Source organism: Corvus kubaryi, unplaced genomic scaffold, assembly GCF_017639235.1.
Source record: "Corvus kubaryi isolate FWS band 111438036 unplaced genomic scaffold, C.kubaryi_AGA036_p1.0 37385, whole genome shotgun sequence".
Classification (NCBI taxonomy): domain Eukaryota; kingdom Metazoa; phylum Chordata; class Aves; order Passeriformes; family Corvidae; genus Corvus; species Corvus kubaryi.
Window position 1 is genome coordinate 2,108,519 of NW_024581127.1, and position 25,636 is coordinate 2,134,154.

General features: G+C 37.7%; 2 protein-coding genes across 9 annotated transcripts in view; one reads left to right on the forward strand and one right to left on the reverse strand.

The window, feature by feature from the left end:
* COPS5 (COP9 signalosome subunit 5) lies at positions 1-10,608 on the reverse strand. The gene is made up of 8 exons (XM_042035750.1): positions 10,333-10,608; positions 9,999-10,233; positions 7,333-7,461; positions 6,785-6,850; positions 5,252-5,337; positions 4,319-4,430; positions 3,444-3,592; positions 1-397 (listed from the first exon to the last, which is right to left on the reverse strand). Exons 1-8 carry the CDS (start codon positions 10,488-10,490, stop codon positions 313-315), a joined length of 1,020 nt encoding a protein of 339 aa, XP_041891684.1. The 5' UTR covers positions 10,491-10,608; the 3' UTR covers positions 1-312.
* Positions 10,609-11,031: 423 nt separating this feature from the next.
* The window catches only part of CSPP1 (centrosome and spindle pole associated protein 1), a 61,823-nt gene continuing 47,218 nt past the window's right edge, over positions 11,032-25,636 (forward strand). For 6 of the 8 annotated variants that reach the window (XM_042035741.1, XM_042035745.1, XM_042035743.1 and 3 more), the window contains exons 1-6: positions 11,357-11,416; positions 16,120-16,223; positions 16,801-16,897; positions 20,834-20,934; positions 21,628-21,651; positions 24,125-24,205. In XM_042035741.1, coding sequence (XP_041891675.1) covers positions 16,122-16,223; positions 16,801-16,897; positions 20,834-20,934; positions 21,628-21,651; positions 24,125-24,205 — 405 coding nt within the window. In that variant the 5' untranslated portion in view covers positions 11,357-11,416; positions 16,120-16,121. Of the gene's footprint in view, positions 11,079-11,356; positions 11,417-16,119; positions 16,224-16,800; positions 16,898-20,833; positions 20,935-21,627; positions 21,652-24,124; positions 24,206-25,636 lie in introns of those variants that run through there. The other 2 variants (XM_042035749.1, XM_042035742.1) reach the window with 2 other exon arrangements.

Genomic DNA, 25,636 nt, shown 5'->3' on the forward strand with positions numbered 1-25,636 from the left:
TTTAGTTTCAAAATTCTTTTATTGCAGTTGGATAATAGAGATAAATATCTAAGAGCAAAATCCAGTAAGTCACATTTATTTTCCTTTGGAACAATTCTGCAAACTGGTTTTATGATAAAGAACAAAAAGTTGTACTACATTTTGGAACATTTTGTTCTTTAAAACTGGTCAGACAGGTGGGAAATATTAAAAGTACTACAAATTAGATGAATAATTTTCCACTTCAGCTTCATTTCCCAAATTGAACAAGTCCAAGCAAAAGAAACTATGATATTTTCTGCTTTGGAGATCCATATCAACTGGTGATGCACTTCAAGCTATATTAATTTGATTGAAAAGTTTATCCTTAATAACCTGAGACATCAATCCATGTATAGCTTCTATGGTGGTCTTGCAGCTGAAAAACAAGCATAAATTCAATGTTGGACAAAAACTGAACTGAACTGTCATTTTCCTTGAAGATATCCAGCTGTTTTGGAAGTTCAGGGTGCCCATAACCCCATGAATCTTAAAAACTGTCCAGAAAGGAACAGTCACACGCAGCAGTTTAGCCATTGTTGCCAATACCTTTTTGTAACTTAAAAAGCAAACTGACTATACACACAAAGACCAGTTCCAGAAAACTTCTTTGTCTTGCCATTTAGGACATCTTATATTGACAATAGCAAGTGGGCTCTGGGGTCATCTGAACCAAAAAATAATAATAAAAAAATCCTTATGGGAATGGAGCTATCAGCTAGTGTTATCAATACCCGCAGGCTGTCACTGTTCTCTACCTTATCTCCTTTGTAGTGCACAGTAATCATGGTCCCCTGAGAAACTTTACTGGGAACATTAAAGGAAGAATTCATAGAATAAATCATGAATTTGGTCAAAATATGTAATGTGCAAAACCCCTGAACAGCTGAGAGGATTCTTATTGATCCAAGTTTTCCCCAGTGTCTGCCTTAGGGCAATGTAGTGTCAAACCAATAAATAAAACCAGAATATACAAATGCAAAAGATGAATCAGGACTGAAGACATGGAAAATAGGGACAAATTACTACTAGACCGATAAAGGAATCCTAGGGAAAGGAAGCTGACTTGGAGCACAATTTGGTGAATGCGTATGTCCCCTCAGAAAATGGCTTAGAGATGTGCATGGACAGTAACAGAAGTTATCACACAGCCCAGTGTAAGCACCTTTATGCTAATGCTTTACAGCACTGTTTTCCTAAACCAGGTATGTCCAACAATCGTTTAGTAAACTTTGCAACCTTATTTCTTCAAAGTAATTTAGCTGACACTAAATTAATTGTCATATGTCTGCATAGATCTTCTATTGTCTTTTCTCTTAGGCAAGATCACTAATTGAAGAAAAACATGCATGTGTAGAAGTGTTACAGTCCATTTTGGGAACTACGGGAGCTTTTGTTGCACAGGAAAGCAGAATTCATGACAAAAACAATCCCTTCCAATCCCTTACAATTTATAAACTAACTATTGATGAAGACTAAATAAAAACAGAAAAGAAAAATACCTAGAACTGCTGCAAGAAATATTGTAATAGGATGATCAGAGAAGGAGTTATTTCTTAGAATAACCACAAGCATGTGAGAGTAAGGGGAAAATAAAATGTGGTCGGTGTTATGGGACTCCAAACAGAGATCAAAATCAATGCAAACTTGTCAGCAACTCCATCCTTCTCATGTCTTTAAAGCATTGCAATTCTGTTGCCCTACAGGAACGGGGAGGTACCACTTAACCTGGCTGCTATGGCCTAGCAACAGCATTAACTCCACTGCAAATGTATTCTGCAATTGAAATAGGCTAAATGAGTATTAATTTTTATAAAGTCAACCCGCCTCCAACTCGATGATGTTTGTTAGAAAACTTGTAAGCTGTTAACTTTCCATAAGAAGGAAACAAACACACAGAAGACACCAGCACAAGAGCAGCTCTGATTCTGTTTAGCAATGACCATATTACATTTGCAGGTATTCCCCCACTGCTTACTGGGGAACAAAGGACTGTCCAAAACAGGCAGACTCCTCTCTTTATTAAGGCAAAGCCTGTGTTCACTGAGTCACAGTGAGCAAGATGTAAGTAGTTATTTCTGTTCACACAAGAGCTCCTTTTTGTCTCTTGATTTTTTTTACCTACATAAGTCACCACTCCTCCGGTATCTCAAAAATCTGTTTCTTAGTCAACTTTGTACTACGGCACAGTATGCTAGCATGGAGGTGTGTCAGGGGGAGAGAATACCAGGAAACTGTTCTATTATCAAGATAAAGTGATGGGGAAGAGGGACAGAAAGCCTCAAAATCTGAAAACATACAAATGCAAACATCCCAGATTTTGTTCAGTTTTTGCACTCTGTTCCAAGGGATTCTACAGAATTGTTCCTTATTAAATGGAATTACTACATCTTGCTCAGGACACTCCTAAGGTGCATGCAGGTGCCTTCTTCACAGATGGACCTGAGTTTGTACCAGCACATACAGTGCAGTGTTTCTTGGTTTTCAAAGTCTTAAATTTGCCAAATACAATGTCTTTGAACAACCCAGCTGTTATGACCTGTTGGATACTATTACCCTCTGTTAAAAGATTTTACTTGGAAAAATGGTGACTCTAATATGGTATAGTCTAAGCACACATATTATTCTTAAGACTATTGGGAAAGAGACGTGAGTATTACCAAGAAGCAACTCGTGTACTTCAAAGCTCAAAATTAACAAAGCTGATCACCAATAAACATATGGAAAACTGAGGGAAAATATTACAACTTCCTTGAAATAATTTTGTAGATCTAGTGGTAAGAAGTTTATTAACTTATAATACCAGCTGTTTGCTGTGAGGGAGGGTGGCTAAATATAAAGGCCAGAATATCTGTAAGCTACTTCTTAAAAACAAAAAACAACAAAACCCCAACCTCTTCTTATTTCTGAAAAAAAAGATACATTAATTAAGAACTATGAAAAAAAGGAGTTCATAATTTTTAAGTTAGTTAAAGTATTAGACAAGTATAAACTAAACTTACTGGACTGTGAACACTAGTTCTTAAAATCATGTTCTATACCATAATTTTATTTACTGTTCATTTTAACCTGATTAACCACAAAAATGTGCTTACTTCTAGCAAAGTTACAATTTTGCATGACAGAAAACATTTTTTTTGTTTGCTAGATACTGATGGAATTGTACAGCAATTTTTTGTTTAATAAACTAGAGCTGAATTTATTCCAAACCTAAAAAAAAATCATTGTAGGTTTAATAGAGGCAAGATTTTCTTTAACTTTCAAAAATAACTAAAATAACTAATGACTTCTGGAGTCTCTCATTCCTATCTATAATCTAATAATTCTTATCTCTAATCTTGTCAGGTTCCAATTACAGGCATGATAAAAGTTTAAAACCAAATAATACTTTTTACAGGGAAGAACACATGGATGTGTTATTTTACCTGTCTCTTGTTGCTTTTGCAAGTTTGTCTTCTGATTTCTTGTCATGAGTCTCTAAACCCAGCATGAAACTGCCCCTTCCAAGCTGAGCTTCTGACTGTTCTAATTTTTCAGACAAATCAAAGACTTGGCCGGTGGTGTAGTCAGCATTCTTAGGAGAAAGAAGGTAACAAACATATTGAATTTAAGCTATAAATTCAAGGGTTTATACACAAAATAAACCAAATCTATAAACCAAATCTGAGAAAAGTTTTTAAAAGTGTAGTGCTGCATATTTTAATCTAAATCTGCAACTGAAGTGATATAGAACATGAGAGGTGGTTAAGGGAACAGAAACTGAACATCTGACAAATGCTCAATCCCTAAAGCCTGAATTGGGTAATTTTTATTACTTTCAGCTCATGCCCTAAGTTATGAAAGAGTAAAATTCAGTTGGTTTTGACCAAGAGAAAAAAAATAAAATTGCCTTCTGCACAGGGAAGGTTTTGATGCTCAGCTGTTACACTGAAGGTCTACCTGCAGTATTTCTGCTGTAAGCTTGTTTTATTTACTTTTTAAAAAGTATTTACTTATTAAACTGAATTATTCATTACAGTGCTCTACAGAGATACAAGGTTAAAAAGTATTTAAGACAAAATCTAAGTGTACGGAGAGAACTCAGTAAAATTAAGCACGTTATTCCCACCTTCTACTTTTACAGAGCAGATATGAGGAACATTTCCGTATTTATGATTAAGAAAACCTTCCTTTCTTGTTTTATCTTACAGATTCTTAATGTGGGATCTGTATCTCCCAGGGTCCTATTAAGCATTTTACAGCAGAGGGCCTGGCTTTCAGCACTCATGAATGAATCAATGCACACAACTGTGGTACTTACAGTAAGCAAACTAGAAGAACTGAGAGTGTTCACCCAGTACTTGTTCCATAAAAGCTCAAGCAATTTACGATCCAAAGATGATTTAAAGTATGAGACTTCTAAAGCATAATACCTTTAAAAACAAACATGCAAACAAAGTAAGTTTCCATCTGTCTTGCTTGACTGTCAGAACCAAAGTACATACAACTCAAAAAATCCTTATCAATGGCAAATATCTTCAAAAATTCAAAGCACCTAAAGATACTCCCAGTTCCAAATCTCTGTACAATTTTCCATAAGTAATTCATATATAGATTTAATACATAATCCCTACACATACTGCTGTGTTCTGTTTAATGAGACTGCAAGGCATTTCTAATTATTCTCATAACAACCTGTTCCATGCTTGGGTTCTTCAATACTGTAATAATTTACACATTATTGTAGTTTTGCATACATCACCTCTAATTCCTTTAGGAATGCTTCCTAGCAGTAAATGTTACAAACAGGCAAACAACCTTACCTTCCACCACACTGATTTTGAAAGCCAGGCTTTAGCGGTGTTACAAATTAACACTCCCAGTAAGGCAAGAAAAGGAGTTGCACAGCACTTGCCCCTAACTCAGAAGAGCAGTGGGATTACAGCCTCCCCAGTCCTGCTGACCAATCGACATCTGACCCTTTCCTTCCTGCCCTAACAAGATATCACTGCTTAAAGGTGTTCAGAAATCAACTGCTAAAGCTTTTAACCAGGTTCCTCTTTATTTTTGCAGCAGTTCTCCCCTAAAACATCTCCTGAAAAATGACAGTAACACTTTTTGCACAAAAGCAGGAGTATTAAAGCAACAGTGAACTTCAGGATTTGAAACACTACAAGAAATTTACTTTTCCATACTGCATCACTAACCTAAACATACAAGAAATAATAAAGTTAGTAGTTTTTATGTTACTTACTGTTTACAATGTACACCAAAGTCTTCTATTTTATTGAGTGGAATAGTCTGGTATTCAGAGGGACCTTCATCTGGAGGTTTATAGCCCTAAAAATGTTACAAATGGCAAAGATGACACAGGAATTCTGAGGCTTTTTAAGATGCCTAAACTTCACAAAAAAATTTCTAGTTTATGAAATTCTAGTTTATTTCTGTCTATAGAAAATGACATTTCCCCCGGTAGCCTGAAATTAGGAATTTTCTGGAATCTCAGGTTTACATTTGGCTTTACTAGCTGTACTAGTCATTACATTTACAGATTTATGAAAAGGAAACTAGTGGTCATAGTTGAGTCTTTTCACGAGTAACGTGACAAGCTATGATTAGATAATTTCTTAGATCAAAGAAAGGGCAAGCTTCTTCTTAGACGGTATTTCTCTACCTATTCTTTGAAATTTTGAGTGAAGATAGGAGACATGAGAAGAGGGAAGAAACGTCCATGGATATGCCTTAGGGAAACCTAAAACATTCAGTTACTTGTTTAGCCAAGCTGGTGCCACTCACAGCTACTAAGCAAGAACTGCCCACAGTACACTGTGAGAAGCCCCTAAAAATATGCTTTTATCATGCATTTTCCAGATGTGATTTGGTTTTCAGGTGCAGGATTCTTCTCCCTGTTCAAAATTCTCAAAGTATTTATGAAGTGGTTTTGCCCACAGAAGTGAATATTTTCCTGAATCACAAACTGTTCTCTCATGTTTTTGTCAACACAAACCTAATGCTTGGACTTCTCACAAACATTTTTGTTAATTAAAAAAATTGATTTTTATTAAACAATTAATTTTGGTAATTGTTTTACTGTATGGCTGCCTGAAGTTCTTGATGAGTTACTAATAACTGGGTATTTAAAAGATATACCTGAGCTTTATTGGATTGAAATTAAATAGCACAGCCAGAAATATGCTTAAGAGGATGCATTTGGAGACCTAGATCTCCAATACTGATGTGATTTTCTAGTTTTAAGCCGAACCCATACTGTTTAATTAACTTTTTTGTACATTAGTTTGTGAAGATTCATAATATTTATTTGAAAAAGTTAAGTAGGTAGTTTTGAACCTTCCTTTTCTAAAATGAAAAGTGAATTACAACATATTAAACATGCTACTAACATTTGGTTTTAGGTATAAAAAATAAAGAGAGAAGAACTAACATAAAATTATTTTGATGAATGCAACCTACAACTATATCTGTTAAAAAATGGCTATATGGAGCTACATAGTTTTGGGACAGCTCCACAATCTGGACAGTGTAATTGATTTAATACTGCCAAAACTTTATGAAAACCAATTTAGAAGTCAACCTTTATAAATGTAATCGACATCCGAAGGCGTGCAGTAACCAGTGTATGGGCACATCTTCCTTTGGAATGAACAATGACATTCAGTACAGCACAGCAGACCAAACTCAAACAATCACTGCAATAATCTTTAGAACCAATCCATTGTTATTTAAAGACAGTTCAGTGATCACACACTAGATAATTTTAACTATTTACCTTAGGATATGTCCTAAAAGCTCCAAGATTTACTTTTCCTGCAGATATTGTTCTTGTTGGATCAATCTGTAGAAATACAGGTAATACTCATTACCTACATTTTATTTATTATTACAGGCTTAAATTAAGTTTATAGTAATTTTATCTCAGAAATGTAATTCATGCAAATTGTATTAGTTTTGTCATAAACAGTACTTTTTCTGTTGGTATGAGACTCTCTAAAAAGATGGGAATATCAATAGCCTTCAGTGGATCATTTTTTCAAACTGATTTTCCTTATTTCCAAAATACTTAAAACCCCCTTATTCTTAAGAACTATACCATAAATGAAACAATGCAGTGAAAACGGTCTAGGCAAGCAACACTACTGGTTTGGCCAGTATGTGGCCAGCAAAGCAAAAGGAGTGGCACCCTTTTAAGGTGTGGATCTAACACTTCCTTCATACAAAGTACACACTACCAGAATCCTAACAGACAGAAATCCAAGAAGTATTCCCTGTTCAATGTGATTTGCTATGCAGTGCTATCACCCGTCAGCCAGTACTTACAACCACTGCTACGAAGGGTTCCTGAAACTGCTGATTAAGCATCTGGGTGCTGACATCGATCCCCGAGAGCCAGCAGCCGTAGCCTGGGTGACTGTGGTACCAGCCGATGGCATTTTCCAGGCGTCCGACCTAAGTAAGAGCAGGGAAGGGAAACAGCCCTAGCGTTTAGCACCATTCCCAAAGCACCGGCTACCCTCCAGCGGCACTTCCAGCACACTGCAAGGCGCGGCAGGATAAACAGGAATTTCCACTCGTGCTAAACTGTTCCCTACGAACGCTGCAATGAGTACTGGCATTCTCTGCTACCGCTGCTGCCACAGAACGAAGGCCTTCAAGGAGCCTGGAGCTCCTTCTTCAGTGACATCTGAAGTACAGAAGAGGTTCCACAAAGCTGGATGGTGAGCTGGGGCTCCTCAGCAGGGCTGAGAAATTTCTTAGGAATATAACTCAAGTATATATATAATCTCATATAATGCAGGGAATATCAGTAGAGAATGAATTATTTAGTATGGTAACGTATCTTACAGGCATATACTATTAGATTAGTGATAGGTTTAAAAAATAACTTCAAAGGCATGTTGTCAAACATCAGAAGTGACAGAAATTATTGCCTGAAGCCAGGTTTAAAAGCCAAAAGATGAATTTTTGGCAACTTGTGATCAGATAAAACCTCAAAATAGGCGTTTCCAAATAATACACCTGGCTATCTCTAAAAACACTGGAAGAGAAAGGAGCAAAGCCAAAAAATCCCAAGAGAATAAACACCTAATGGATCTATCTAATTTTTGTGATCCTCTCTAAGGAATCGTTTACTGGCTGCTCCGGTTACGATGAGACAAAACACACAGACTGCCTACTTTATTTTTTAACTGGTGAATAATAATTGTATTTTCTTTAAAACTCCCATGAGAGAGACCAACAAAACACGAAAGAATGTGTGTTATTTTTCAAAGCCAAATAACACGTTTGGCTACATTAAGACCAGATCCTGTCCATGGAGAATCAAGTAACTGGAACATCAGCATATATGAAGCACTTACATAGAGAGATATATTAACAAGCAACCTAATGATAAAAAGAGCTATTCCAGGAACAAGTGCTTGCCAAAATCAAATATGAAACAGCCAGCATGAAAACTCCTCCAGCGCACCAGGAAAGCTGAGATATTTTATTTGCACACAAGTTCAGTTTCAAAATTGTGAAACCAACTACAGACAAAACTGAACAGTATGAACTATGGGGAAAAACTATTTCCTATCACATAAGAACTCCTACAGAAACCTGGACTGTTTTAAACATAAGACAAGCTGTTTATAATTTTATGCTATATACTTACTATTTTGAAATTCAGTAGTTCTACCTAAGAATGGGATTGTATGAATATATCTTTATTGAAAGATATGATGACTGTATCTTTAGGCAAAGACATCTCTTTAAGTTACCTATGGACAAAGACATCCCTTCAAGTTACCTACTTTTTGCAATAAGAGAATTAGCATCATGACATTGTTTTCAGATAAACTAGATTAAATGAATTATTTCTAAATTTTCTCACATGGATGAATTATTAAAAAAAAGTCCCAGAACGTAACTGTGTCTGCATTATGTTTACTCTTTGCTGATGTTACGATTCGGCTTAATGCACATCCATTTCTGTATCTCCAGCTGTATGTAAGGCCTTGAATATAGGTACAACTCTGCAAAATAACCCAAATACTCCTGTTACATCCACTTAGTAGGTAAGGGGCTTTTAATTTTAGCTGGTTTAAATATCAAAGGGTCGACAGGGTCTCAAAACTGTTTGAGCTTGAAGAGTTAAAGTTATTTCAGCTCTTATTTGTAGTATAAGATTGTCCTGTATTGGAAGAAGCACATCAGCAAGTGCTCTGATGTGCTGTTATGATTTCCACATCAGCCACAGAGCAGAGTTGTATTTCTGTTATCCTTCTGCATATGAGAACTTTATTGTATAGTTAGCTTTAATATGACATGGATCTCTGAATAGAAAGTGACAAAGATGAGAAACAGACAAGTGAGTCTCTCCATCTAATTTTCCAAATGGTAAATATGAATAATTAAGTTGCACTGAAACTTACTGATTCCTTCATTAGCATTTTCTTCACAAATATGTCTTTTATATTTTATGGAAAAGAGCAGCATACAATATAGAAAGACCTCAGAAGAAGGTAAGAATAAATGTCATAATACTGATCTACAAATACTAAGTATGTCCAATACACACATATGTTTAATTTTGCATATTGTTTTTACAAAGATGTATCAGTTATTTTAGAAACACACTCCCTCACACAGCCAGCAGCCTCAGCCATAAAAACACTTCCTCAGCAATGACAATAGTTTACAAAGGGAAGGAGAATGCACTACTTTTCATAGAATCATTAAGGTCGGAAAAGACCTCCAAGATCATCGTGTCCAACCTTTGATGATCTACTGTAAGTCAGGAAAATATGTATGTGAAGATGTTTACATGGTCCTGCGTTCCCTGCTGCTGACAGTTCTACTGTCATGTTTGAGTAGAGACAGGACAATCGGGCAGGCGCCAGAGGGACGGGGGAAGCCTGCAACCCCCCGAGATGTTTTGTAGCTCACAAGAGGCACAGGACCTCCACGGAGGCGGTCAGATACCCCCTGCCACTTCTCCTTACCTGCTTGGCGTTCTCGATGTAGGCAGCCATGTACTCGTAGGCGGCGGCCTGCGCGTTGACGCGGGTCTCGGTGCCCTCCACAGGCAGGGCGAAGCTGTCCATGATGATCATGGTCTCCCCGTCCACTTTGCCCAGCATGAGCCCCATCACCTCCAGGTTGCCGCCGGACCTGGCGTGCATCACCATCTTCAGCAGCGCCAGGGCAGAGATCTTGCAGTACTTGAAGTAATGGTGGCTGCAACATCGCAGAGGCCGCGGAAGGGAAGGCAGAGCCATCAGATCAGGCCGGTCCTCACTGCCCGCCCGCCCGGCCCGCCGCCCCTCTCCCACTCACTCCTTGGTCCAGGGCTTGGCCGCCAGGATCTCCTGCTGCTGCTTGCGGTCGTACTTGTAGATCTCGTCGATGCTCTGCGCCTCCTGCATGTTATTCGCCAGCTCCCACGTCTTCTGCGCCATCCCGCTCCCGGAGGCGCCGCTCCCCGCCGCCGCCATGGCCCCCGCTCCCCGCCCCGGCCCCGCACCGCCGCACCGGGCCGCCGGCGGAACCAAGCGCGGGGCAGGGGGTACGGACGGAGGGTGGTACGGTCCGCGCAGGCCCGGGGCGGGCGGCGCTGCGCCCCCAGCGGCTGCGCTCGGCTCTGCACGCGGCCGGGCTCGACCCGATGGCGCCGTGAAGCGGCACCGCAGGAGCCCGACCCCGGCCGGGCCGAGGCCTTTCTCACTATTTGCCCATTTATTTATTTACTTATACTTTTTAAATTACTGTAACCAGTCCTGGGCTGCTCAGTACGAGAGAGACACGGAACTTCTGCAGCGGGCCCAGCGGAGGGCTACAAAGATGTTTAAGGGACTGGAGCATCTCTTTCATGAGGAAAGGTTGAGAGAGCTGGGCCTGTTCAGCCTCGAGAAGAGACGACTGAGAGGGGGCCTTATCAATGTCTATAAGTATCTAAAGTGGGAGGCATCAAGAGGATGGAGCTAGGCTCTGCTCGGAGGTGCCAAGCAATAGGACAAGAGGCAAGAAAACTGATGCACAGGAATTTCCCCCGGAAATTGAGGAAGAACTTCTTTACTGTGCAGGTGACCGACCACTGGAATAGATTGCCCAGAAAGGTTGTGGAGTCTCAAGAGCCGTCTGGATGCGATCCTGTGCCATGTGCTCCAGGGTGACCCTGCTTGAGCAGGGAGGTTGGACCAGGTGACCGACTGTGGTCCTTTCCAACCTGCCCCATTCCGTGATGCTGGGAAGCCCGCCCGCCGCCGCCTCCCCGCCTGCTCCGTTTCCCCGCCCGGGAGGAGGTGGCGGCCGGCTCGCACCGCCCTCCGGGGCAGCGGGGGGCGCTGCGCGGCGCCGCCCGCTGGGTTCCGGGGCGGCGGTAGCGCGCGGGGCGCGGACGGAGCCGCGGCCGCCGGTACCGGTGAGCGGGCGGCGGGGGCAGCGCGGCACCCGGGGACCCTCCTCGCAGCCCCGCCGGGCGGTTCCATCGCCCGCATCGCTCACAGCCCGGAGCAGGCGGCGGCGGGAGAGGGGGGGTTCGCTGGGCAGCGGGACGGGCTCCAGAGCGGGACGGGGCGGGGGCGCACCCGGGGCGTACCGCTGGGTCTGGGGGTCCCCGCGGGGGCGGCGGGGCTCGGCTCGGCTCGGCTTGGCTCGGCTGGCCCCGGCCCTCCGGCGGGGCCGCTTGTTGTGCGGCCGTTGCCAGACAACGGCGCCGCGATCCGGAAAGGGGCCGAGCCCCGAGTGCCGCATCCCCGCCCCGCAGCTGCTCCCTGAGGGGTCGGAGCCTTGCGGGGTGCCCCTGAGGTGCTGCCATGGAGGGAAGGAGGGAGGCTGGGACGCGGGTGCTGCAGGCCGGGGGAGAGGCGCGTACCCGAGCTATCGCTCTTGGAGAAATAAACCTGATCTCCTGGGTCTGAAAGTTTTTCGAAATTAGTGTCTTTTTGGATCAAATCACGTGCTCTGCAAAGTAGATAGGCCCTGTATTGGAGGGAAGGTAACTCGCGAAACTTGTTGCTTGGTTGTTCAGAGGATGGATTGCCTTCTCAGTTGCGAAAAAGTCGCATTGCTTTAGTCAAGAGTTTATTATTTGTGAGTGGCCAGACCCTAGAACCTGTGCTTTTTAGCAGCGCATTTGAAAGAAAAGTACAGGCAGCGCATCTCTGGCAGCAGTAGCTTAATCTAAGTGCCATTCACAATGGTACAGAAGCAGGCAATACTAATTCCTTAGGAAGTTTGGGTTAAACTTTGAACAGTGTTTCTTAATGACACAATTAGTGGCCATGTAACCTGTAAGTACAATTACTAAACGTGGCATATAGCTGCTTTTTCAACTAAACGTGGCATGTAGTTGCATTTCCCTCCTTGACACCCGTGCTGCAGTTCATGTGGATGGGAATTACCATTTTGCTGGTGCTCCTGATGATATTTTAATATTATGGTAGCATAGAAGAGACAAAATCTTCTTCCACATGCTGGTTTTAAATTTTGTCCATTTTCCTGAACAATTAGGAGGGGAAGGGAAAGATTAAAATGGAATGCAGTAAACATTGCTTTAGGTGATAAAGTAGCTACACAATACGTAGGTAAATATAGTACATACAATACATATGCACATAGATGTTTTGAATACCCTGAATAGAGAGACATGCATTATTAACTCTGTTGGGGCATAGATCCAATAAAAATCTCATGTTCAGACTTGACTTACTGTTCTTGAATATCTATATGCTTTCTATTGCTTGTTATGTTTGCTTAAGTTGAAGTTTACCTGGGTGACTGTAATTATTCAGGGTTGCTTTTGTAAAAACTCTGAATAAGGAAAAGAGGCTATGAAAATCTAACATCATCTTGAAAGAAAAAATGTGTAAAAATATTTTTATGGGACATTTTCAGACAGTACTTGAATTTATAGCAGACGTATGTTTAATTGAATTTTACTTTGAATAATGCATTGTTTTGGGAATGCAAATTATCCAAGATTTAAAGTTGCAAGAGCTAAAGGAAAGCTGATAGATAAGTGCTATCAAACATTTTTTAGAAACAGCATTTGCAAAATACTCTGTCTTACAAAAAGCTTGAAAAATATGTTTATGCCTCGTGATTTTTAGGGCCTATGGATGGATTTTTAAGTGTTTACAGCATATTTTGACTTTCCCTTTGCGCTCTGCGCATGCCCATGGAGTGATGTATCCCAGGTTTTGGTTTTGAATCTGCTACTTTTAGTAGTAATTACAAGAATCTAGAAATGCTCAAAAAGAATTCAGATGCATCGCTAAACTGAAAATAAATTCTTTTGTTCTGAACTGGTGTTATAGTGTCAGGCTGTGCCTCAGTGTGTTTGTGCAGCCATGGGAAGCCAGTTTGAAGTCGACAGTTCCCTGTGCGTTCGATGCTGTCACCTCCAGTATAGTTCACTGCATGCTTGTGGGCTGTAGTAGGCCTCATCTCAGATAGAAATGTGTTATTTCTTTATTTTTTTGTGATTAGTCATAATCTCTTCATGAGGTAGATGATAAAATTGGTTAATATTCAGTAGGATATTTGCTTACATGCTGGTATATTTTTGGAACTTAACAGTGTATGTGTCACATTGAAGTTGTCACTCTTTTGCTTAGAACAACTAAGGAATTTTTCTTTTTTGGTATAATATATTCTTTTTGCTTGTCTCATAAAGTTTGCATTCATGTATATTTTAAGAAGATCAACTCAAGTAGAAGGATGTTAAGATGTAAAATGTCTAGATATTTCTAAGAAGGATTTGGCTACTCTTCTGGCAATTGTGCTGTGTTAAAGGTATGCTGAATCAGCAGTGCTGTAGCTTAGTGTTCTCCAAGGCCTGGAGTTGGCAGCTTTCTTCACACCAATTGAAGTGCCTGTGGAGTTCAGCTGTTCAACTGTAACTGTTTTGTCTTTGGTTTTTAATTTATTATATTGGCCTTTTGAGCAATGTGATAGGAGTGCAGAATGCTGGAATATTCATTGTCTTCCTCGTGCTAGTTAGAAAATACACTGCAAAGACTCCTTTCCTTATGCCAGCTCTCAGAATAAGTTTGGTACCATTCCCATACAGTGATTCGGAAACAGTGCTGGAGTTTATAAATGCTGTTGTTAATAGAGGTAGGAAATATAGATGTTCCAGTCAGTGAGCTTTTAGAAAGGCTTCTCACAGTGCCTCCTACGTGTGGTAATTTTCCTCTTGATGACTCTGCAGCACGGGGTAGGTGATGAGACCAACTTCTAAAATCTTTAGTATGACAAGTTGTTTCACCCTTTCTGAACAGTTTTTTCATTATTGTTATGTAACCTAATAGGCTGAATAAAATTTACCATGCTTGGAAACTTATCCTCTTTCAGATTTCTTTTATCCTTTATCAGTGTGCAAAACTAATGAGATTAAAGATTTAGGACAAATCAGATGGGGGTATTTATTTTTGGCATTGATTGTCCTGTGTTACTACTAGGAATTTTAAATGGGTTGGCCTAGTTCTGTCTCCTTTATAACAATATTACACTTTTATATTATGAATCAAAAAAGAGAAAAAGTTTAAAGGAGTACGTTCTAAGGAATACATCAAGCAAATGTATTCTTTAAATTAAGTTATCATGCAATTACTTCACATTAGAATTTGTGCATTTATTATTTCCATTTTGCTTCTACTGAGAATTTATCTCAGTCTCTCTGGACACATTATTTTTATTTTTACCTGTGTGCTCCCTTATTGTCTTTGAGATGATGGTTTGGGTTTTTTTGTTGCTGTTGTTTTTGAGTTCTTTGATCCTCTTCCTGAAACTGTTTTCTAAAATATCTTTATCATTGGCCTATTGTTTACTTCATACAATCTTATAAAGATACTGAATTAGCCTCAAAAAAACTGCTGTCTTAGTTTAGATACTGGATCTGATGGCATTTTTCAGGAACCTGCATAAGCAATCCTTTTGCTTATGCTGCATGGAGTGATTTGAGGGTCATAATTTTCTTCTCAGTTTCATGCTTCTTTTAAGCATGGAATATAACTTAAGGATTTTTTTTTTTTATCGGTAGGCTTGGTTTTGTAAAACTCCTCCTCCAGTGGAGTTGGTGAAAATGCTGAGTGGAGATTAGAATGTGTAGGCTTGTATGCAGTCATTCTTTTTGGTTTTGTCTTTTTTTTCCAAAAGTAGTTAATACGCAGCTTTGCAGTATTTTCAGTTCTGATAGGACTATTCTAACTCAACTTCAGTACAGTTCCATTGACAGGAACTTGATTGGTTTTAGTTTTCATTATGAGGTTGTTGAAAGCAGCAATATATGCTGATTTTTACAAATAAGATGCTAAAATTTCTGCTCTGAAGGACTTTCAGTTAAATATGCAAGGCACACAACTAACGGAAGAGAGGTAATTAGCTCTTCCTCAGAACATGTTTTCTTACAGATCAGTGTCTGATTCTCAGTCAATGCTTTGTCATATCCCTGATTTTAGGATTATTGCAGACTTGTAGCTGTACTTATTGCCTCTACTATTTTAGTGGTCCAGGAGGTAGGTACTGTTGTCTCCGACTCCAGAAACAGTATGCATGTATTTTGTGAGGGTTTTTTTTAAAAAATAATGTTTTATAAGCTCAATTATTTTCAAGACTTCTCATGGTAGTAAGTTAAGCACAAAATTAATTGTATGATTTGGTCTTTATTTTAGACTGTGCATATATTTTGCATCTTTTCTACTTTTTTCCTAATGATTCCTTCATCCTGTTTACTTTTCTATGTTTTCTAATTTTGATTTTATAGTTCACTAAGAGTAAGCTTGTGCTAGTGTGTAGTGAAGGGTCACTGGTAGACTTGCACTTTAAAAAAACAACCCCAAAACACTTCAGCCATGTTAGGAAAAAAAATTAGGGAAGTATTTTCAGTCTTGTAATCTGAAATCTTTGTATTTTCTTTCTGGTGAAACCTCAAGTAGTCTCCCCCATGGATGGGTTTCCCAAGTCAGTTGTTTTGTTGACCCAGCAAACATCTTAAGACTTGTAGTTCTGAGGGAGAAATTTGATTATTTTTAATTGCTGTCTTAAGCAACAGTAATTGAGCTTTACATTTTTGAGGTTCTAATGTAAATGCCATATTCTACATCTTTTCTGTAACTTTAGAAATGATGGCGGATGATTTAGAAAAATTTATTGAAGACCAGAAGGCCAAGTTGGCACAAGATAAGGCAGAACTTGAAAATGATCCACCTTACATGGAAATGAGGGTAAGAGTATTAAAAAGCTTTCCTGAATTTAAATACTTCTGTTGCCAAAGTCTTGATTGAAGCTTGCTTTTACTACACTCTTAAAACCGTATTTGTTGTTAAAGAGTATGTTAAAGATTTATCTATTCCAAGTAATTTCCAACTTCAGTGCTTCATATCTATATGTAGATTTTTAAAAACTTGTTTGCCACCAGGCATATGCAGTAAGATTTATGTTTTACAAGTGAGAAAAGTCTTGTACCTGGCTTTTCTTACTCCTTTGGCCCTCCCTAGGGAAGCTGATTAGCAGGGATCTGTCCTCTGTCCACTCCAGAGCTTGGGTGTTGGGGTGGGGACGGAAGGTATAAATATCCTCAAAATTTCTGTTCCAGAAACTATGAAATATAAAAGGCAAATAACAATTAAAAAAAAATCTGTTCTTATCACAGTTTTCCTATTAGTAATTTTAATGTGTTAGTCCAGCATTACTTTCAATCCCTCTGTTCTCCAGTGCTAATAATTACATTACTAATGTTGTTCTTTCATGTGGTATTTCCTTTACTTTGTGATGCAGTAAGGCATTTTGTTTTGTTTTCAGAATAAGGAATCAGAGAAGCTTTATGAAACTAGCAAGATGTTAATCTCCATGGCTAAAGAAAATATACCTCCAAATAGTCAACAGAACTATCCTTTAGGTATAGTATATATTTTTTAATGTCTTCTAGATTTAAGTACCATTTCATTGTCTTTGACAATTTTTGGAAGGGAATTACTGCTTTGTATTTTTAATCATTAGGGTGATCATTGTAATTCAAGTGCATAATAATTCCCCAGTCTTCCAAAAGTCTTGGGATTGTATGCAATTTTTTTTTGTAGTTAGGTTTTCTTTTTTTTTTGTTTTAATCAGGAAAATATGCCAAAAGCTTTCTCTTTCTTCTTGCAAGGTAGTGCCATTAAAAATACCCCAAATGAACCAAACAAAAAAAGAACAACCCAAAAAACCTGCTTGGCAGTCCTTGATAGGTGATGTGTCCTTTCCTATTCTATTGGGGTGCAGCAAAATCTTCAAAAGTTCATCTTTCATCTGAACTTTACTGCAAAAGAGTACATTCCCTGTATGTGGGAAGTAGGGCTTCTTTCCTTCAGCCTCTTAGCTTAGGAGTCCTGGTCCAGCTTGGCTAAGATGCACACAGTTAAACTAATTTTTCTTTATTAAATAGTGTCTTTCAAACGTTTAGGCAATTTAAACTGTTTTTATTCCTTTTGTAATTTTGTTACAATGTAGTCATTTGTTGTACAAGGAAAGAACAAGAGCTTCATTTTGGTTGAAATCTTAACCAAGTGAAATGGTTCGATTTATTTTGGTGTGGCTACCAAAAGCTTAATATCTGTTTTCTTTATATATTGTCCTTTTTCTTCTTTTCTCTGTGTTCTTTGTGATGTTTGATTGAAAATGTGTGATAGTGTTCTTTTCTCCATTTTCCTGTTCCTGCAATGTGCCACCTTTCCTTAGTTGTTGTATCATCTCCCTTCTGTAGGCACTACTGTTTTTTCTCAGCTACATTTGTGCAGCTCAGCTTTGTCCTGAGAGCTTTAGAGCTTTTCTGTGTCCTGTTTCTTTTTGATAGGTAACTCTTTTCTTTGATGTGTAGACACTGGGTTTGTACATCATTAATTTTCGTACTGTGCCTACTCTAATTCTGGTGTCATTCTGCAGCTTCCAGTGGGATGGAGCCCAAGCTTGTGAATCTGTATCTCTGAACTGATCTTAGCTGCATAAGTAAAAACATGGTTTTTATAGGGATGTTGTATAAATAGAACTTCCAGCCATCAGCAAAGCAAGCTCCTCAAAGACCTTTAGAGGAAAACTTCACAGAAAAATACTCGAAATGATAATTGAATATTCCTTGCTTCCAGAAGTCATAATGGATAAGCTTGGTTAGAGGGCTGCACTTGAATCAGTATTTGTCACACATTTTTGGCAGTTTTATTTGGTGCCACAGGTTACTCCTGGTGCTGGTAATTCTTTGCTTAACTGAGGAAACATATGATACAAAAACCAGAACACAATAGGTAGTACCCCACTGGCTGTGACAGACCATTACCAAACAGTTAAACTTTATTAATATTAAAATAGTTTTATCTCTTGTTGTTGAGAGCTATAAAAGCATGTAATGTTGTGTTTGTTACTGTAAATTTGACTTAACTGTTGACACCTGAATATAGTAACAACGAAGTATTACAGATGAGGGGCATTCAGCTGAGCTTAAATGAAAAGAAAAAGGAGCAATTGCCATGTTGTGGTTTAACCCCATCTGGCAACTCAGCACAGCCACTCACTCACTCCCTCCACGCTAGGGGGGTGGGGGCAGAGAACTGGAAGAGTGAAAGTGAAAAAATTCATGAGCTGAAATAAAAACTCAGTAGTAATTGAAAAAAAAAAAAAGTAATGAAAAGGAAAATGACAAAGAGAAAGAAGTAAAACTCAAGAAGAACCAAGTGGTGCAAATGTAAAACAATTTTCAACACTGCTTCCAGCACAAATCCAAAACACAGCCCCACACCAGCTACTATGAAGAAAATTAGCTCTATCCCAGCCAAACTCAGCACTTTCTATAATAATCATTTGGGTGCTGAAATGGGTGGTTGCTGATATTAATGGCTTGATCTGCTTTAAAGCACTGTAATTTCGTGTGGATTAAGGCAGATGGGGACTTGTTCCTTGGTAGCTTTTAAGTATATTCTATAGTTCTAGCAGTAATGTTGAGATTCAGACTGAATAAAGTTGCAGTTATTTCTCAACATTGCATACATGGAAATATTTATGTAAAAATGCATTTAAAATCTTAACATTTTTAAAAAAAACATTGTCAGTGTGATTCTATGTGGTTAATAGAATGTGAAATGGCAAATAAATACAGAAAATACAGAATAAACATAAGGGACAAAACAAAAAGGTTATCTCTTATTCTGTCAGAAGAATTCGGACAAATTTTGCATGACACTAGGTTGAACATATGTTGACTGGAGTAATTTTACTCTGCTAGGCTCTCCTAGAGTAGGTTTTTGAAATGGGTAGTTTTCAAATATCCCCCAGATCACTACCCATAATTGTTATCTCAGTGCTTTTTTGGTGGCCAAAAAAAGTCCTCTGTAACAAAATTAATTTTAAACCATCTTTTGTTTGAATACTTCACGTATTTGAATCAAAGCACTAGATTCTCACTTTTCTCTCTTTTTTTGATACTGAATTTCAGTAGCACCTGTGAAATTACTAAATGAATCTTTCCTTCAACTTTTTAGTTGCTTTTGATCTTTTTCTTGGTTTTCTAGAATTAATTCAACTGTACTTAGGCATAAAATAAAAGGCAAGAGCAAGCAGCTGAAACAAACCATTTCTTCTTCTGTATTCTATTCCATTTTATAACCCCTTTTCTGAAGTTTGAAATGGTACATTATTTTTTTAATGAAACTCACACTTACCTTATGTGCAAAATTAGGAGAAAAGTGGGCTGGAGAAGAAGTCTCCGTGCAGATTTTGGCTAGTAGTTGAACCCTGCAGGCTGTTTCAGAATAGCGTAGGAGATACTTAATCAGGTATTGGGTCCTTTGGTTCTGTAGAGGGTCAGGCTGACTCTTGTTTGCTACTTCTTCCCTGTTACACTGTTTCCCTGGCTCATGGGGATAGGATAAGTCCAAATGTATCTCGAGCCAGGCCAAACAAACTACCCTAAAATAAATTTGGACTGATCTAAGAGTAAGTCTTGAATATCCCTCTCTTCCCTCTTACTCCTTGCTGCTAATTTGACATAGATCACAAGATGTAGAAATGCTTTTAGAGAAACAATATGAAATAATAATAATACACACACACAGAGTTGTAATCTTTATCACTAGTTGTGTGATTTTGTGGAATTCGCTGGTCTGTGGAGAGTGGTGAAAGTGACTACAGAGATGGGCTTCTTGGGTAGAGGATGTTTCTTATAAAGTACTTTGAAATGTATTTTGGGAACAGCAAACAGCTTGCATAGCATAATATTTTATTATAGTTTAAGAGTGCAGCTGTTATGAGACCTGATAGTAATCTCAGAAAAGTACTAATGTGTTTTGGGTCTACTACGATTAAAAACACTGAGGTGGAAAGAAAAATGATTATTATTTTTATCATATAGTCAGATTCCCTCTAGTTGTGTAGGAACAAACAAATGTTTCACATGCTAAACAAATAGCTTGCTGCTTTCATTTGGAAAGTGTGTTTTCTATTGTGTGGTAAACACAGCTTAAAATACCAGAATAATTTAGAAGCTCACATGTCAAAGGAGATTTCTTTGGAAACATACATTGACAAAAGAAATATGTAAAAGATTCAATTAAATTCAGCTTGTTGCTTTTTTTTATATGGGAAGAAAAAGTCAAAGGATGAGAGGAAAACTACTATCCAAATACCAGTCTATTTTCCTATGCTTTTCACCCAACTACTCATACAGAGAAGGTGGTTTTTTTATTACTGGTTGCATAGTTAATTTTTTTTTTTTTTTATTGCTTGTGTCTAATAAGAATCCAGATGTAGCTTTTGCTTTGTATTGATGCAAAGTAGTAAATAATGATATTTAGTGGTGTTAAACTTTCAGGTGACTATGGCTTGAGTTTACCTCTTGGAGAAGAATATGAACGAAAAAAACATAAACTCAAAGAGGAACTTCGACAAGATTACAGGCGCTATCTTTCTCAGGTAAAGCTGCTTGTCTGGTTGCTTGACTTTAGTGAGTCTCTTAAAATTATTCTCTCATTTAATTGAATGAAAATTAATATCTGTAGAGAATTTTTTAAGGAGGCATTCATTTTGAGCAATGGCTGTTTTTGAAGACTTGAGTGAAAGTAATTTCAAAATATTTCCTAGGAAGGGTTATATATTTTAGGCTTCTGCAGATCTTGTTGCCATGTGACTTAGTACACTTCATTCTGAATATTTTAATTATTTGTTTTTGCTTCTTCCTTAGTTTTTTTCTTAAGAATTTAAAAGCTGTTACTTCCTGAAGTACTTATGTGTTCTATGGTCTGTAATTGGGGTAAGAATATCCCTATACTTACTGTGATTACATTTGACAGCTTCTTTTCAATTTTAGAAAGAAAAAACCTTTGATGTTCTGCTTAACATGATTTACTAAATGTCACAGTAAATTTAAAATTGAAACGATATGTATGAAAAATCATCATCTTGGGGATATTCTGTAGCTGCTCTTTATGAGTCAGAAAAAAATGAGAAATCAAATAATTTTTGTTTTATGAAAATACTATTTAACAGTGTCTTTAATTCTTAAAACGAATTAATGGATTTGCTTTAAGAAATGAAGTATTTTTTGTTAAGTCAAATATTTTTGACTCAAAGAATCCTTTTGAATAGTATCTTTTCCCTGATTTTTAGGGTATTTCACAGGCAAAAAGAAAGGTAGGGTGCCTTCAATATTATTTTTTTTCTTTCAAATTAGTTGCTTTTTGCTTTGTTTGAAAACTTTATGCTTTTGGAATTTAAAAAATCATTACTTTTTTTGTGCTTTGTGCATTTATGCATGCTGTAGTGATTAGTTGTGACTAACAGCATTGCTTGCTTTGTGCAAAATGATTACTTATATATATTATTTTCCATTTTTAAGTTTTTAAAACACTTGCTGATTTCCTTTTCCCTTTGCAGTTGCCATTGTTGCTGTTCAATGCTGGCTCTACAGTAGTTTTTATTTTAGTAGACATTTGCTTCACGGATTATCAGTTATGTAGATATGAAGAGTTCACATACTTTTTTTTTCTTGCTATACATTCTTTATAAAGCTGGAATAAAGTACTAACCTATATAAATATTATAATATATCATCACAACCAGAGTCAGGGCTTTTTTCTTCCCTGTCTCTATGAAGTCTCATCAGTGGTGCTTAGGGAAGCAGTAGAGCCAGTTATTTAGCACCTACTGGCCAGAATGCAAAATACAAAGAAGTATTGTGAGGACAAAATAACACCTCTGGTGTTATTTTTGCAAGCTTTTTAAAATAATTTTAATTTAAAAAATATTTTTATACTTTTGTGAATCTGTAATTTTGAAATTTAGCTCTCCATCCAAATTGTTCAGATTGAGCAACTTCAGTAAAGGACCAGGAGGTAATGTGGTAGAAACACAGTCTGCTGGTTTTTTTCTGGGGCTTTGAATAACTTGCATATGATACAAATTGTCTATATTAACATGCACTAGAATTCTTGAATAGCAATAGCAACAGCAGAATAAACTGCCTTCTTAACCTCTAACCAAAATTATCCTTATATAATTTTTGTTTCTTGTTGAATTTAAGACTCCAGATTATTTTCAATTAGAATATTGTGTTAAAATTTACTGTTTCATAATTACCACCGAAGTACCCAAATAATACAATCTTTACATTAACTTCTAGTGTTTTATTCTCAACTGGACTTCAGTTTTACAAATTTAGGTTTACAAGGCTTTTTGTTTGTTTGTGTGTTTGGTCTAGTGCATGTTAGCTGTATTAAGCTGGTAAGGACTGAGGAAGGACTAAGATAACAATCTCTAATTTCTTCTTCCCACGTAAAGAGATGGTGGAACTTTTAGCAGTTCTCACTGTCATAACTTTTTGTTAGTAACTTGCTTAGTCTTGCTTATCTAGAAAAATGCAGCTTCCATATCAGATTCTGATTTTGGAAAATAAGTTTTTAAGATCAGAGGTAACCTCTAGAGATGTCTTCAAAATACGTGTAAAGAATTTCTTAATAATGAGGATTACAATTTATTTACCTTTTCTAGTAGAAATAACTTGGTTTTCCATATAAATCTAGTTGTTGTGGTGAATATTTGCATGATTATTAAATATATTAAATCTTTTAATGTCTGGTTTGAAATATCATTTATAATGATGGGGGTGTTTCTAATGATGTGGCTTTGTACTGGAACAGGTAGAGCTCTTACTTTTTGACTTTCCTCTAAGCTTTTAGGCTACATTGCAATATAGATAATGAAAGGAGACAATGCTAGTGAAATACTGTATTTCACCCATTCCCCTCTTCAGCCCATGACACACAAATAGATGATCTTTTTATTAAAGATAATCAGGTTTATAAAACATATGATTGACTGAGAATGGCCCGGGGATGCTTTTAATAAAGGAGTGATATATGACACATCTAGACCTGGAATCTAAGGACCTGCTCCAGCACTGGTGTTTGGTTTGAAGAGCAGGTACTTTGATTTGTTGCACAGCCCAGTTCCCAAGCTGTGGCCCAGGGATCTATATGGAACAAAAAGATACTGGTTTTGATGGGAAGTTCTGTTCTGAAAGTGACTGATGTTCACAAGGAATTACAAGTTTTGGTGATGGGTCATTATCCTGAAAAATTTGGATACTGCTGGTATGGAAAACACTGTTGAGATAAAGAGGTGTGCTACTGTTAGCATGAATTCCATGTGTTAAACTAAGAGGTAAACATATGTTTTCTGCTGTTAGAAAAAGCAATTTTTCATCTTAAGTAAGGAAGCGTCTTGGAAAACTCCTTGTATGCTTGTACAGATGCTTATGCTTTTGCTACAGAAGAACTGAGTGGGGTTTCTTTGAATAAAAATAGGGTTTTTTTAATATCGAGACTAACATATGTAATACTGGAAATAGTGTAACATGGAAGAAGTGACAAATACTTTCAAACTCAAGCTTAAAACTTGACAAAGACATTTACTTCCTGCATTCCTTCACTTCATTCATGTGTTTCAAGAACATCTGATGTTTTCAAAATGTGAAGGTTGTCTTCAGTCTTTAGTTCATTAAATTGCTCAAATTAATTTCAGAAAATATAATTCCTAACGGCTCTTTAGTGAGTAAGGTTTGGTATTTTAAAAGGTATTGAATGGTTTTAAATTTCTTTTGATGTAGAAAAATTATCTGACTACTGGTGAAGTAGATCCATATACTCAGGGATTATCTCTTCCTATTGATGAGCGAAGATCTGCCAAGGTAAATATATGAAGTAAATTAAGTAAACGGAGTATAACTTGAAAAATGTACCTGGGTGTTGAAACTGCTATGGAAAAAATATTACCACTTAAGTTTTTTTGTTTAGTTGTGGTTTTTTTCTTTTTTTTTTCTTACACAAATGAATGTTTTTTGAGGTGGTAATTAGTAATCATTTTCAGAAAAGTCTGGTCCTTGAATTTTTTTTTTTTAATTTTTGATCCTAGGTTACCTGTACTCTTAAATTTTAGATATTTGGTTTTTATTATATAGATATAATTCTGTACTGATATTAGTTTGTGGTTTGCTACCTCTGATCCACACATTTAGAGCACTTGGTCTGTTCAAGACCTCTAGTGGTTGTGCTTGGGTTTTGTTCAGCAATTAATATTGATTTGATCTCCTGCCCTCATGCTGTTGGCCTTATAGTCCCAGTTTCTTTCTTGTGTTTGCTTGTAAATTGATCCATGAAGTTGAATCAGCAGAAACATCATAATTTATCAATAATTTATCAATATTTTTTCTGATCAACACCACTGGTTGGTTGTTAAGATTGGTCAAAGCACAGCAGAGATTCAAGGCAAAAAGATAACGTGTGTTGCTGGAAGAGGAGCAGACATTTGCAATCCTGGGAGTTTTGTTTGGTTTTGATTTTATTTTTAACCTTTGTTGCCTTCAAGTTGCACTGTTGATCTGTGTTTGTGGCTATGCTATCACTGCAATCTGATGCAAGGCTTCTGCTGTGGCACGGGTTGGCTTTGCCTTTGTGCTTACATTAAACTTTCTGCCCCTCCTGTGCTCTTGGTTTGGATGTAGGAGGAGCCAGGTGAGAACTCAAAGTGAAAATTGCTTTTATGAAAAAGCCCTATACTCCAAGTTATACAAGTGTAAAAAGGAGGCAGAAAGAATGAAACACCCAGAAAAGGGGAGAGGACTCCTCCGGAGCAGCATGCACTTGTACTGAGTTTATGTTTGCTTCAGGTTCTCGTGAAACTTGTATTAACCCTTGCAAGTATGTGTGCTGAAACAGTGAAAAATAAAGTATGATTGATTAATTCTGGGGAAATTAAAGATGTATTTGTACTGGAAACATGTCTTATCATTGATGGATTTATATCGTATCAGCTCTGTATAGGTGTGTTGTATCCTTTTTACCCATCTATTTGTTGCTCTTGCAGAACCTAAAAGCTGCCAGGAGATGTCACACTGTGCCCTGTTAATCAGTTGGCCTCTGGGCAGAATAATGAGAGGTTAACATTTGCATTTTGGTTTCCTTTATTAGGTCAAATGTGCAGTCACATAGCATATTGAATTTTCTGCTGAGTGTTTTGCCACCTGTTAAAGACAATGCTGGTTTCTCAGCTTTGCAAAATGCATCTCAGGCAGCTTTCATGGCTGTCTGCATGTTTTAAATTGTCACTGTTAGAAAACCTA

Coding starts and splice junctions, on each gene's coding strand:
- COPS5 (XM_042035750.1), bottom strand. CDS start 10,490: ATGGCGGCGGCGGGGAGCGGCGCCTCCGGGAGCGGGATGGCGCAGAAG. Junction 7,462..9,998: donor ACATCGAGAACGCCAAGCAG/GTAAGGAGAAGT, acceptor GCTCTTACTTAG/GTCGGACGCCTGGAAAATGC. Junction 4,431..5,251: donor TTTGGTGTACATTGTAAACA/GTAAGTAACATA, acceptor TTGTTTTTAAAG/GTATTATGCTTTAGAAGTCT.